Source organism: Pelobates fuscus, chromosome 5 (assembly GCF_036172605.1).
Source record: "Pelobates fuscus isolate aPelFus1 chromosome 5, aPelFus1.pri, whole genome shotgun sequence".
In the NCBI taxonomy this organism is placed as follows: Eukaryota; Metazoa; Chordata; class Amphibia; order Anura; family Pelobatidae; genus Pelobates; species Pelobates fuscus.
Window position 1 is genome coordinate 279,297,683 of NC_086321.1, and position 12,844 is coordinate 279,310,526.

Genomic DNA, 12,844 nt, shown 5'->3' on the forward strand with positions numbered 1-12,844 from the left:
TAAATGTACAGAATATCAGCAAGTTATTGACTATAGGCCTGAAAGTTCACAGATTATCGGTATCGGCTCTAAAAAATCAATATCGGTCGATCCCTACTTCCTGATATTATTTTTAAACCTTTGTCCCTCTAATTTAAGACTATGTCCTCTTGTGGTAGTTTTTCTTCTTTTTAATATAGTCTCCTCCTTTACTGTCTTGATTCCCTCTATGTATTTAAATGTTTCTATCATATCCCCCCTGTCTCATCTTTCCTTTCAAGCTATACATGTTAAGATCCTTTAGCCTTTCCTGGTAAGTTTTATCCTGCAATCCATGAACCAGTTTAGTAACCCTTCTCTGAACTCTCTCTAAGGTATCAATATCCTTCTGAAGATACAGTCTCCAGTACTTTGTGCAATAGTCCTAGTGAGGTCTCACCAGTGTTCTGTACAATGGCATGAGCACTTACCCCTTTTACTGCTAATACCTCTCTCTATACAACCATGCATTCTGCTAGCATTTCCTGCTGCTCTATTACATTGTCATTGACCTTTAAATCAGCTGAAATTATAACCTCTAAATCTTTTTCCTCAGATGTTGAGGTTAGGACTCTATCAAATATTCTATATTCCGCGCTTGGGTTTTTACGTCCAAGATGCATTATATTTCACTTATCCACATTCTGCTGCCACAGCTCTGACCATTTTTCTAGTTTACCTAAATCATTTGCCATTTGGCTTATCCCTCCTGGAACATCAACAGGGGAGGGCTGGCAGCCTTAGGCCTGGGGGGGCAAAACCAGTCAAGTGGCCCATTGCACCACCAAATCAGTTCACCATCCATGCCCACCTTTTCCTGGTTTTATAACGGATATTGATGTTATGCTAATCAGTAGCTCTTTGCCATACCCGCTCCTTCACAGCTCTGACTTTCAATGTTGTCAGAGCGCAGGCTGAGAATCTCTGAGCCTGTGCTCTGACTCACTAACTGAGCACCGGAACCATGAGGGAGAGGATATAATCGGACTGCACCTACTGCTGGTGCGCACCAGTGGACCACCAGCGAATCGTTTAAATTGAATATGCTGGTGTCCCCAACTTGTGAGCTGTGTTGTCTGCTGGGCGCCTCTGTTGTCATGGCACCTGCGTGACCGCACAGCTTGCCCACCCCAACGGCTGGCCCTGCTGACACACACTGATCTTACTACTTAGAAATCCCTCAATATTAATACAGACATCAGAGTAAACACCAATAAACTGTGGAAACAGAGCTGATCCCCCCAAATTTCTAAAGATTTGCTTACTGTATTTGTTGTAAGATTAAATCATGCCTCCTCCTCTCTCTCTCCCATGCGCTGCTCTGTAGGCTGGGAGGAAGTGAAGAGTAATCACAATCTCCCAGCACAGTGGCACCTGTGGCTGCATGGGGAACAGCTGAATTTGCCGCCCCCCATGTGACATCACAATGCCCCACCCATATGATCTGCCATACGAACTAACGCCAATGCTGCACACAGTGTATGTTTACATTAAAAAGCCTGCAGGGACCGGCTATAGACACCAGAACCACTTAATTAAGCTGAAGTGGTTCTGGGGACTATAGTGTCCCTTTAATGTGAGGTAAATTATAGATTAGTGTCACTTATAATATACTAGATTGCCTACTTACAACCAGCTGAGGATGATGATGGGCTGCAGTTTGGCTCCACTGGTCTGGTGTAGAACAGGATCTCTGGAGGCTGTTTGCAACTGTGGTCACAAAATGGAATGTTCTGGGAGAATTGGAAGCAGCTCCACTTTTAGGGGGCCCCTTACACAGCTCAAGGTCTGGGCCCTAGGGCCTGACGGTGAGTATGCCCACAAGGCCCACTCATAAGTCCACTTATATGTTCCACCCACCCATGAGTTCGCTCACAGGGAGTGGAGTGTGTAGGGGATGTGTTATGTGTTATTGTAGAGGATCTAATATGTGTGCTTATGGTATGTAGTGTATAGGGATACCAGTTTGTGCAGGTGATGCGGTCTGTTTTTTTGTATAAGGTATGTATTGTGTGTTTCTGGTTGTGTGTAAGGGATGCATTGCGTGAATCTGTGTTTGTATGCATAATAGATGCAAGGTGTGTGTCTGTATGTGTGTGCATTGAGTGTGTGTAAGAGATGCATTGTGTTTCTGTGTGTATGTAAGAAAAGCAGTGTGTGTGTTTGCATGTGTGTGTAAGGGTTTGCATTGTGTGTTTCTGTGTATGTGTGCAAAGGATGCATTGTCTTTGTGTGTAAGGATTACAATGTGTGTGTGTAATGGATGCATTGTGTGTTTCTCTGTGTGTAAGGGAAGCATGTTGTGTTTCTGTGTATGTAGGGATGCATTGTGTGTCTCTGTGTGTGTGTGTAGGGTTGCAATGTGTGTTTCTGTGTATGGGGGGCAATTAAAAACGATTAGTTAAATAAATCCATTAATGGTTTTGCTTGTACACCACTAAGCTTTTTTAATAACTTTTGGTGTGTTCCATCAGGCCCCAATGACTTATTTGTCTTTACTTTTGCAGCTGAAATAGAACCTCTTCCTCTGTAAACTCACATGTAACAAATTACTCATTTGTTCTTTTTCCTAACTGAAATCAATTTCCTAATTTCCATCTGTAAATACTGAACAAAAATATTAATTGAGACAGCCAGCTAGACCTTTACCCTCTTCTACATATCTTATTTTGTTTTTAATCTAACTAATCCTTGTTTTACTTTCCTTTTCTCATTTATGTATTTAAAAATGTGTTGTCCCCCCTTTACATTTTTTACTGACTGTGCTATTTTTTCTTCTGTGTGTGATTTGGAAGCTCTTATAACTTGCTTAGCCTTTTCTGCCTAATCTTATAGATTTGTCTATCTTCCTCACGCTGTTTTTTGTTTTTTTTATAATTACTAAATGCTAACTTTTTTTTATACTATTTTGGCCACTTCTGCGGCGTACCACAGAGGTTTCTTAATTTATTTGCTTTTACTGACAAGCCTAACGCAATTGTCTGTTGCCTTCAGTAGTGCAACTTTGAAATAATCCCATTTTTCTTGGACTCAATTTAAACTGCTCCAGTCTGATTAATGACTCCTTTACAAATATTCTAATTTTAGAAAACGTGTTTTTCTGATGTCTAAAACTTTTGGTTTTGTGTGCTGTGACTCAGTCACTGTTCTTATATTAAACCACACTGACTGATGATCACGGGATCCTAAACTTCCACCTACAGTAATATCTGATACCAAATCTCCCTTTGTTAACACTAAATTTAGTATGGCCTCCTTACGAGTTGGCTCTTCAATGACTTGTTTTAGAGACAATCCTAGTAGGGAATTTAGAATGTGTGCTCCTGGCACAAGCAGCTATTTTGGTTTTCCAGTTCACATCAGGAAGATTAAAGTCACCCATGATGATAACGTCCCCCTTCATTGTCATTTTAGCTATTTCCTCAACTAGTAGATTATCTAACTCTTCTATTTGTCTTCGCTGCAGGGTTAAACACAACTCTAGTGGCCATCTTCCAGAGCACTTCTCTTGTGAGTACCGAGTCAGACTTGGTTCATCAATGAGAAAATAAATAGTGCGGTGCACTCAGACTACAAAATACAAAAAACAAAGAAGGCTACTAAAATGCCTAACTGAGTATAAATATGGGGATTTGGTTCCACCATATGGCCATATGTTGTTAAGCCCACCACTACTTTCAAAGTACCCCATTATTGGTGGGTCCTACACTACAATGTGGGAGACAAATAAATAGTAATAGTGTTATAAATAAAACAGTGTTAAATACTAGTAAGAGCATAGTGATAGTGACTTGGTTCATCAGTCAAATGATGCTCATAGAGAGCATTTTATTTGACAAGCACAGCATTTTGCCGTGCATCCGTATGTCATCCCTAATTAGTCTCTATGAGAATCCTTGGACTGGATGAGAACATGGAAGACATTAGCAGGTTTGCTGACGAAGGCGGAGCCGGCCGGTGCAGCAGATGTTTCCCAGTGCTTTAAAACAATATGAGTAAAATATATTAAAGGGATACTATAAGTGCCTGAAATACAAAGTTATATTCCTGGCACTATAGCTCCCTCTGCCTCCCCTCTCCCTCTAGTAGCCCCCCCCTTCTCCTCCCCCCCCCCCCCCCCCGGGGTGAATAAAGGGTAAAAAAAACCTTTATTCACTCATCTTATCCCAACGCCGTCCCTCAGTGATGGGTCAAGGCTGCTCCTTATCCGACGTCCATCGATGTGCGGGTGCTAATGCGTATGCATGGCAAATGCTGCACGCGCTTTAAACCTCACATAGGTGCCTCCCAATGCTTTCCTGTGGGGAAATATCTGACGCTGGATGTTCTCATGCAGAGTGTAAGGACGTCCAGCACCAGTTACCGGAACAAAGATCTGTTTGGATCTCGGAAACGCCTCCACTGAAGTCAGACTTAGTGCTGCAATGTAAACATTGCAGTTTCTTTGGAACTGCAATGTTTCACATTGCAGCACTAAGTGCAATAGGAACACTGTACCCAGACCACTTCAATGAGCTGAAGTGGTCTGATGCCTATAGTGTCCCTTTAAATCTTTTCTTAACAAATCTTTTTTTGGAACATAGGTTCTCTTTAAAACAAGCTCTCTAAACACCATAACTTCTGCAATCTACTGTAATCCTTAGGATATCCAACAGGTTCATTGCACATTTCCCCAGTTCTACGTCACATTGTGTTTGAGTGGTTCAAACTGTATTTGAAACAAACCGTCCGAGGGAGCCCTTGTTCAGCATATTGCATTCTTTGAACTACCACATTAGCAATATTAATTCCATCCATATTTAAATTCCATTAATTTGCTGAGTGTGTTGGTTGACATGCTCAGCCAAATAATGTCATTGGAATTTGGTAAAATTGATATTTTTAATGCAGAAGTGTAACTTTCTAAACTGCATACACTAGGTAAGGGTTTAGCAATTGTGCATAGGTTTGTGTAAAACTGCTAGAAAACAGTGTTGTAAATTACCAATGCAATGCATATGGCACCATAACCATTACAACGGACTGTCAAATAACTGTCAAATAGATAAATATAGAAAAATAGTGACACATAAAATTAATCACATTTGAAGAAGCATTTCTGACTGTGATTACCTTTCTCAAATGATGTTTGTTACTTCTAAAGTTCTGTATAAAATTGTAAAAAAAAAAAAATAGGAGTCAGAAGTCATATTTTCAAGACCTCACCAACTTGTAGAATCATGCTGAATTATTAAAACTGTCGAATTAATATGAATTCAGCAACTTGCGGTTGTCTGCAATCCAATAATATGTCTCTAAACAAAGCATTGTCATAGTTTATAGGGGATGCAGCTCTTGAATACCTTCAGGGTTATTCACTAGTTAAAAATAAAGTAAGTAGGGGTAACCAATAAATGTACAGCATGCACACAAAGTCTAGGGTGCAAATGATATTAAGGCCCACCCCATCTAAATCAATCATCATATAGTTAAAGAAATACCCGCACTCCCGTATCCCATATCTATACACACCTATCAAATCAACATTTGATCCTCAATCAATAAACACAATATAAATGTGTCTTACAAATGTATGTAATACAAAGCGATTTACATAAATTATAATCAAATGCATATAAATAAAGACCAAAAAAAAAAATGTATTTGCTGCACCAAATATTTACCTAACAAGTGGACAGAGCAAAACACACAACGTTTCGGCTAGTTATTCACTAGTTAATTCAAAGTAAACTTTAGATTCTAGGCCAACATTAAACACATAGCAAAATATGTCCTAATCAGCTTTTTGGGGGTTACATTTTGAAATTAATTTTGAATTCACAACATTAGTGAGTAACACTAGTCCTTTAGTTGTTCGAGTAAAATGTATTGAGGAAGATTTGAAAAATGAGAATTTATTATCTAAACATTTTTATTGGAAATTTTGACAGGAGTGTCAACAGCAGTATGGGTGTTGGGATTACATTAACACATACCCTAGATGACCGATTCCATTTAAAGATAAACAAAAAGAAAGAATACAGCAAAGCATCATACATTGTATATCTTAAAGAGGGGACTGAAAAACGAGAATTTAATTCCAACACTTTATCAGATCTAAAACAAAGAATGTTGCAAACTGGCACTGTATGAATAAGACAATTATGCTTAAACTACAGTCATATTTTATAAAAGTGCGTGTTTTAAGAAAAATAGGCACTTTTAAAAAATGTCATTAGTGACACTTCCTGGCTGCCAAGCAGACAACTAAATGGGTGCCATGCCTATAGGTCAAACCCGGAGTGAGTGATCCCTTTAGAGAAGCAATGGTTTAAATGATGACTTCACATGGGGGGAGACTAGCTGCGCCTTAGATACTCTTCTGTAGCTGGAATAAAGGTGAGTTGAATTAATTTCTAATGGGAAACGGCAGTAATGTAAACAGCTTAACATACACTCATTTAATTATATACATACATATACACATATAGTGTTTTAATTATAGCTTTAACATTGTACTTGTGATCATACTGGAGGAAATCAGTAGTTTCTTTTTAAAATCTACATAGAACATTATATATTGATTTACTGGTTGTTGTAATTTGTTCTTTTTAAAGTTTGGAATATATGGCATCCCTGCAGTATTAGCGTGTGTCATGGCAACTGCTGGAATTTCAGAGAAAGAGCCTCCAACCCCACCCTCTGCAAGTGCAGTCAATTTGGTGCCTGAGCCTTTTTTTTCTGGTTTAAAACAGGTGAGCTTAATGGAAAGAGAAGGAATCTTCAAGAACTGATAATTGAAAAATGTATTTTAACATCCACTAGAGTCACCAAAACAACTTTAGCTTAATGAAGCAATTTTGGTGTATAGATCATGACCTGCAGTGTCACTGCTCAATTCTCTGTCATTTAAAAGTTAAATCCCTTTGTTTATGCAACTCTTGTCACACCTCCCTGCATGTGACTTATAGAGCCTTCATAAAGACTTCCTGTAAAGAGTCATCTAAAGTTTATACTTCCTTTATTGTGCAGTCTGTTTAATTAAGAATGTATTTTCTCCTGCATGGATAAATTCTTGCTAAAATACTAGTCTCCGTCTAGTCTTTGTGTGCTCAAACTTCAATTTACAGAGGAGGAGATAAAAACTTATAACATAAGTTAATATCTGATTGCAAATGAAACCATCTTTTGCAGGCTGTTTGAGTCATGCCAGGGAAAATGTGTCTAGGGTTGCATGGACAGAAACATGTAATTTAACTCCTAAATGGAAGAGAATTAAGCAGTGAGACTGCAGAGGCACGATCTCTACCCCAAATCTGCTTCATTAAGCTAAATTTGTTTCGGTGACTACAGTGTCCCTTTAGTTCAGTATGTTATATGTCCTGTTAATCTGGTTCTAATTATCCACTTTTAAAAATATTTTTTTAAATAATTATCAATACCCCTGTTGAACAGAATTGGAAAATCAGTCCAATCTAGACTTTTGTCTTAAGGACTGAATTGGAAATCACTAATCTCAATCAATACTACTAATAGATCACACTCTTAGACTTAACATTAACACCATGTTAATGACCCTTGGTATTAAATAGTTTTGTATTGTTAGAAAATTTTGAAGGAATTTAAAGTCAAAATTTCTGTCAAAAGCTGACATAGAAAAAGTATCAAAGGTAATTATTTTTTTAGTTTGGTCATTTTGGCATTTAATTTAAATTCACTTTGATTTCCAGGCAATTCTCACTTTACTGAATAACCCTATACAAATGTCAGCCTCTCGTTGACCCAGTTTATATGAAAGTAGGCATTTCTCACATTTTAGGATGCAAGACTGTACCCCAAAATACAATTATTTACTCTAGAACTATATTTCCAAAACTGCATTCAATTACAAAAATATAACTGCAAAATTTAGGAAAACCCATGGATTAGTCATAATGCCTAAAACTAAACACCATGCAGGGGCATATGCATACCATGCGGTTTTGTGTTTTGTCAGGACCCAAGGCTTGAAAAGAATGTCTAGAGATAGCGCTGACAACCAGTATAATGTTCCTAAGAACAGATTATTTACTAATGTGCACTGTTTAAACCAATTTACTCACAAAATGTCTGAATATTCTTTTTTACAGCTAATGACAAATAAGGCTTACATCATCCTTATGTTGAGCTTTGGATCAGGTGTTGGTCTTTTCACAGCATTTTCTTCATTTCTGGAGCAGATTTTGTGTTACAAGGGATATTCAAATGTAAGTCTATTCAATATTCTATCTTTCAACTTTTAGTTTCTCTAGACATTTACAGTAGTGACCATGATGCCAGTTGTATCTTGGGACCATTCCCTGCTTTGGAGCAAACCATTTTGCAACAGTTTGCCCTCTTACCTTGGTCCCCATTGGGTGCTGAGCCTCCTCTGACCTGGATGACACGCGCATCCGGCTGCTGCAGAGTCCAGATTCTGATCTCCCCATCATTCATTGGCTGATCGTTCTCAGCCAATGAATGACCGTCTGTGCAAAAGAATCACCAGGAATTTAATCATGAGCTCTTGTCCAGGCTGGCGAATGATATACTAATGACACTGGTGTAGGTGGAGTTATACCTCTGACAGCAATATAAATTATCACACTGAAACACTACACGTACAGACGCTTGGAGTAAACCTTAATGTTTTAGTATGTTTCATTAGACATTGGGTTATTAGCGTGTTCTTAATTCCTTAATTGTAATATAGTCATTTTCCATTCAGATGTCAAAAAATATTTAAGTGCAGAGATCTGAGTAGACTAAAGAAAGGGCAATAGCCTGGGAGGATCAGATTGCTTTCTAGGTAAAGGGACTGTATACTTTTTTAGACAGCTTCTTCTGCCTCAACAATGTTAAACAATGGTGCCCTGGCACATAATATTAAGTCTCCTGTTGAAATATAAATACTGCTATTTTTTTCATATGCCATTTAGTTCTTTTAAAAATTTTTTTTAAATATTTTTAGTATTTAAGATTTTTAATCTTTAACTGGCAAAGTAAAAAAAATAGTTCTTAAAAGTAGAACTATTTGTTAGATGTATTGTTAATCTTTTTTTTTATCTGACTTGTATGTAGTGACTATTTATGTATGTCTAAGACATTTTGGGGAAAAAAAACATTCAACATACTGAATGTGGGACTGACTTCCAATTAATGTTCTTGTTTTGCTTTACTTAGTTTTTTGCAGGTTTGTGTGGGGCCCTCTTTATCTTCTTTGGTTTTGTTGGGGCTTTGCTATGTGGATTATATGTTGACCGAACAAAGAAGTTCACAGAAGTTGTCAAGATATGTTTCTGTCTTAGTTCACTAGCGAGTATTGCTTTTGCAGTGGTGAGTAAATTACCTTGTATTGATTTTTATTATAGGCATGGTAGTAATTTGTCCTGTGAGGATGATCATTTTATGTTTACCATGACTCTCCAGGAACCTACACACGTTTTTTGCCTTGTATGTATGCCTTTTTCCTAACATTTTTCCATTACCCTTGAGAGTGTAATCGTGTTTGAGCAGGGTCCTCATCAACCTATTCTTCCTGTTAAAATGTGTCTCGTTTGTTGTTAAATCCACCTGTTATTATATTGTAAAGCTACAAGGAAGAGGTTGGCACTATATAAATTCCAGTAATAATAGTAATAATTAACAGTTTCTATACATATCATCCAGTGGCGTACACATGACCCATGGGGCCCCGGTGCGAAAATTGATCCATGGGCCCCCCCCCCCCTCGCGCTTACTTTGCGCGGGCCGGGGCAGCAACACATGGCGGCGGGCACCTGGTCGCAGGGGTTGCAGGGCTACGACCACGGTATGTACGCCAGTGCATGCAGATGCACACACACTTAAAGGACCACTACAGACACCCAGATCACATCAGCTCAATGAAGTGGTCTGGGTGTCAGGTCCCTCTAGTTTTAACCCTGCAGCTGAAAGCATAGCAGTTTCAGAGAAACTGTTATGTTTCACTGAGGGTTAATCCAGCCTCTAGTGGCTGTCTCACTGACAGCCGCTAGAGGCGCTTCCGCCATTTTAAGACACTGAACGTCCATAGGAAAGCATTGAGTAATGCTTTCCTATGGGCGGTTTGAATGCATGCACAGCTCTTGCCGTGCATGCGCATTCGGAGCTGAGAGGCGGAGGGATCCCCAGCGCCATGGGAGTCCGGCGCTGGAGAAAGGTAAGTGCTGAAGACACACACACTCTCACAAACAAATGCATACACACTAGCTAACAGACCCACACATTTACTGACAGAGACACACTCAGCGGCAGACATACATACACACTCACTTACAAAACATACACTCTCACTGACAAACACACACTCACCAACAGACATCAAACAGACTCACTAACACACACACACACACACACACAGTAACAGACACACACAGTAACACACTCACTGACACTCACTAGCAGACACACACACTCTAACACTCACACACACACACACACACACACACACTCACACTCACACTCACTCACACACACACTCACACACACACACACACACACATTCACTCACACACACATTCACTCACACACACAAACACAAACACACACTCACACACTTACACTCACACACACACTAACACACACACTAACACTCACACACACACTTTTTTTTTAATTTAATCCCCCCAGCCTCACTACCTTTTGGAGTGCTGAGGGGATTCCCTGGGGTCCAGTGGTGCTGCTGGGATTCCCTGGGGTCCAGGGAGCACTCTCCCCTGAGTGCTTCCTCTTCAGCTCCCTCGCGCGCCACGTAGGGATGCCGGCGCTGGAAGATGACGTCATCTTCCGGCTCCGGTATCAGTGCGGTGCGCGAGGGAGCTGAAGAGGAAGCACTCAGGGGAGAGTGCTCCCTCGCGCATCGGCCAGACTGACTGTCCGCCGGGTGTAAGCAGGGCCAGCCTCGGGGGGCCCTGAGGTGGCCGGCTCCTGGGGCCCCCAGGATAAGAGGCTGGCCCAGTGGGTACATACAGGGTCGTGGGCCGGGCCCGGTCGCAGCCGCGACCCCTGCGACCCTGGTATGTACGCCACTGATATCATCCGTTGTTTGGTGTCCAATAATGTACACATTGTAAGATATTTAGCACCAATAAAATCAAAAGCTGCATCCAGCAGTCTATAAATAGTTTTAATTATATGGACAATGGTGTGAATTAGGACGAAATGAGGTCCTATTTAAATAACTAAACTTTTTCCAATGTGTAATATATCTTCTTATACACTTTATAGGTATCAAGCTTGCGGGATCAGGCTGTTTGGCTGGGAATTATATCTTTGTTATTTGGATTTTTTGGGTTTGCAGCATACCCGATAGCTATGGAATTAGCTGTTGAATGTTCCCATCCAGTTGGAGAAGGAACTTCCACTGGATTATCTTTCATCTCAGGGTAAGTAGACATATAAAATGAAGTATATGTAAAATAAAAGATTAACAGGAGCCTTGGGTGCAATCTGACTCAGTACTTTGACACACACACACTAGAAAGTATTCACAATGCACATACTGTGTTTAGGTAGTAGATATGCCACCTCTGTCATGTTTTTTTTCATAAAGCATTTTACATAGATGCATTTGTGTTTTTAGTTGCCCTAAACTAAGCCAAGTCTATCCACCCCTCCATACAATTTATCACATCCTACATGGGGATTCCTTACACACATAATCTTATGCCAACCTACAAACATTTACACTCGAAATAACTGACACTCACATATACACTCAGGATACTTTACACACTTCAGCACACTAACATACACATACGAAAATAAATAATGTAAATAGTCTCCCTTCTTGAACTGATGCAGCTTATCTGAATTTGTAGTGAAGGGAAGGGAAGATGAAGGGGTCTGATCCCTTAGTAAAGTGTAAAGGTTAATAGCTGACCTGGTTTTTAGAGGGTTAAAGGAGCATTCTAAGTGTTACCAATTTTTTACTTTGGAATGTTCCTTTACCAACCAAGATTAGACCATTAAAGGGACACTATAGTCACCAGAACAACTACAGCTTATTGAATTTGTTCTGGTGAGTAGAATCATTACCTTCAGCCTTTTTGCAGTAAGCCAGATGAATACTTCATTCAACTGTGTCCCTGCCAGTAATAAATCATTGATCTGACTGCTTAACTGCTATTTCACTGCTTTTAATTTATTCAATTTATTAAATTAGTCATCATTTCTGACTAAAAAAATACTACATATTGAGTGCTCTTTATCTACTCTGTATTATACCGAGCCAGCAGTCATGAAGCCAATAACGTAAAGCAATCAATTACAATTATTGATATAGCGCCAACATAGTCCACTGCGCTGTACAATAGGTAAACAAAACAAGCAGAATTCTAACAAAACTTGATTGACGTGCAGTAGGTGTAAAAGGTACCTAGAAAAGGTACAATTTCTGGGGAAATTGTGTGAAGTGTTCTTGCCTCCACCAGTAGTCTACAACTGGAGTGGGCGGAGTAACTGTTATCATTTATATAGCACATTTAATTGCAACGTTGTTGCACAGTTACATTAAACCATACATTTATAAAAACATTAGCAGGTGTACAAAAGGCCCTGTCTATGACATCACTTGCTGCTGCAGCCTGGCACAGGTCAGAGTATTTTTGCGGTTGCCATCTTCAAACGGTCGTATTTTAAAAACTTTAAATCCTACAGTGAAGAGCTTTATATTGTGAGAATCACAAGACCCAGACCTACATTTTGATGTATAGTATGTCTCTGAGATATTAACAATGAAGGCACAGTCGCAGTTTAGAAATTGCCCTTCAAATGTGAGCTTTGCAGAGTGGAGTTTCAATGAATGTCA

General features: G+C 39.5%; 1 protein-coding gene across 1 annotated transcript in view; it reads left to right on the forward strand.

Annotated features, from left to right (window-relative positions):
- SLC49A3 (solute carrier family 49 member 3) overlaps window positions 1–12,844 on the forward strand; it is a 45,677-nt gene that overhangs the window by 15,754 nt on the left and 17,079 nt on the right. Inside the window, exons 5-8 of the mRNA XM_063455342.1 lie at window positions 6,615–6,752; window positions 8,127–8,243; window positions 9,199–9,351; window positions 11,263–11,420. Coding sequence (XP_063311412.1) covers window positions 6,615–6,752; window positions 8,127–8,243; window positions 9,199–9,351; window positions 11,263–11,420 — 566 coding nt within the window. The remainder of the gene's footprint in view (window positions 1–6,614; window positions 6,753–8,126; window positions 8,244–9,198; window positions 9,352–11,262; window positions 11,421–12,844) is intronic.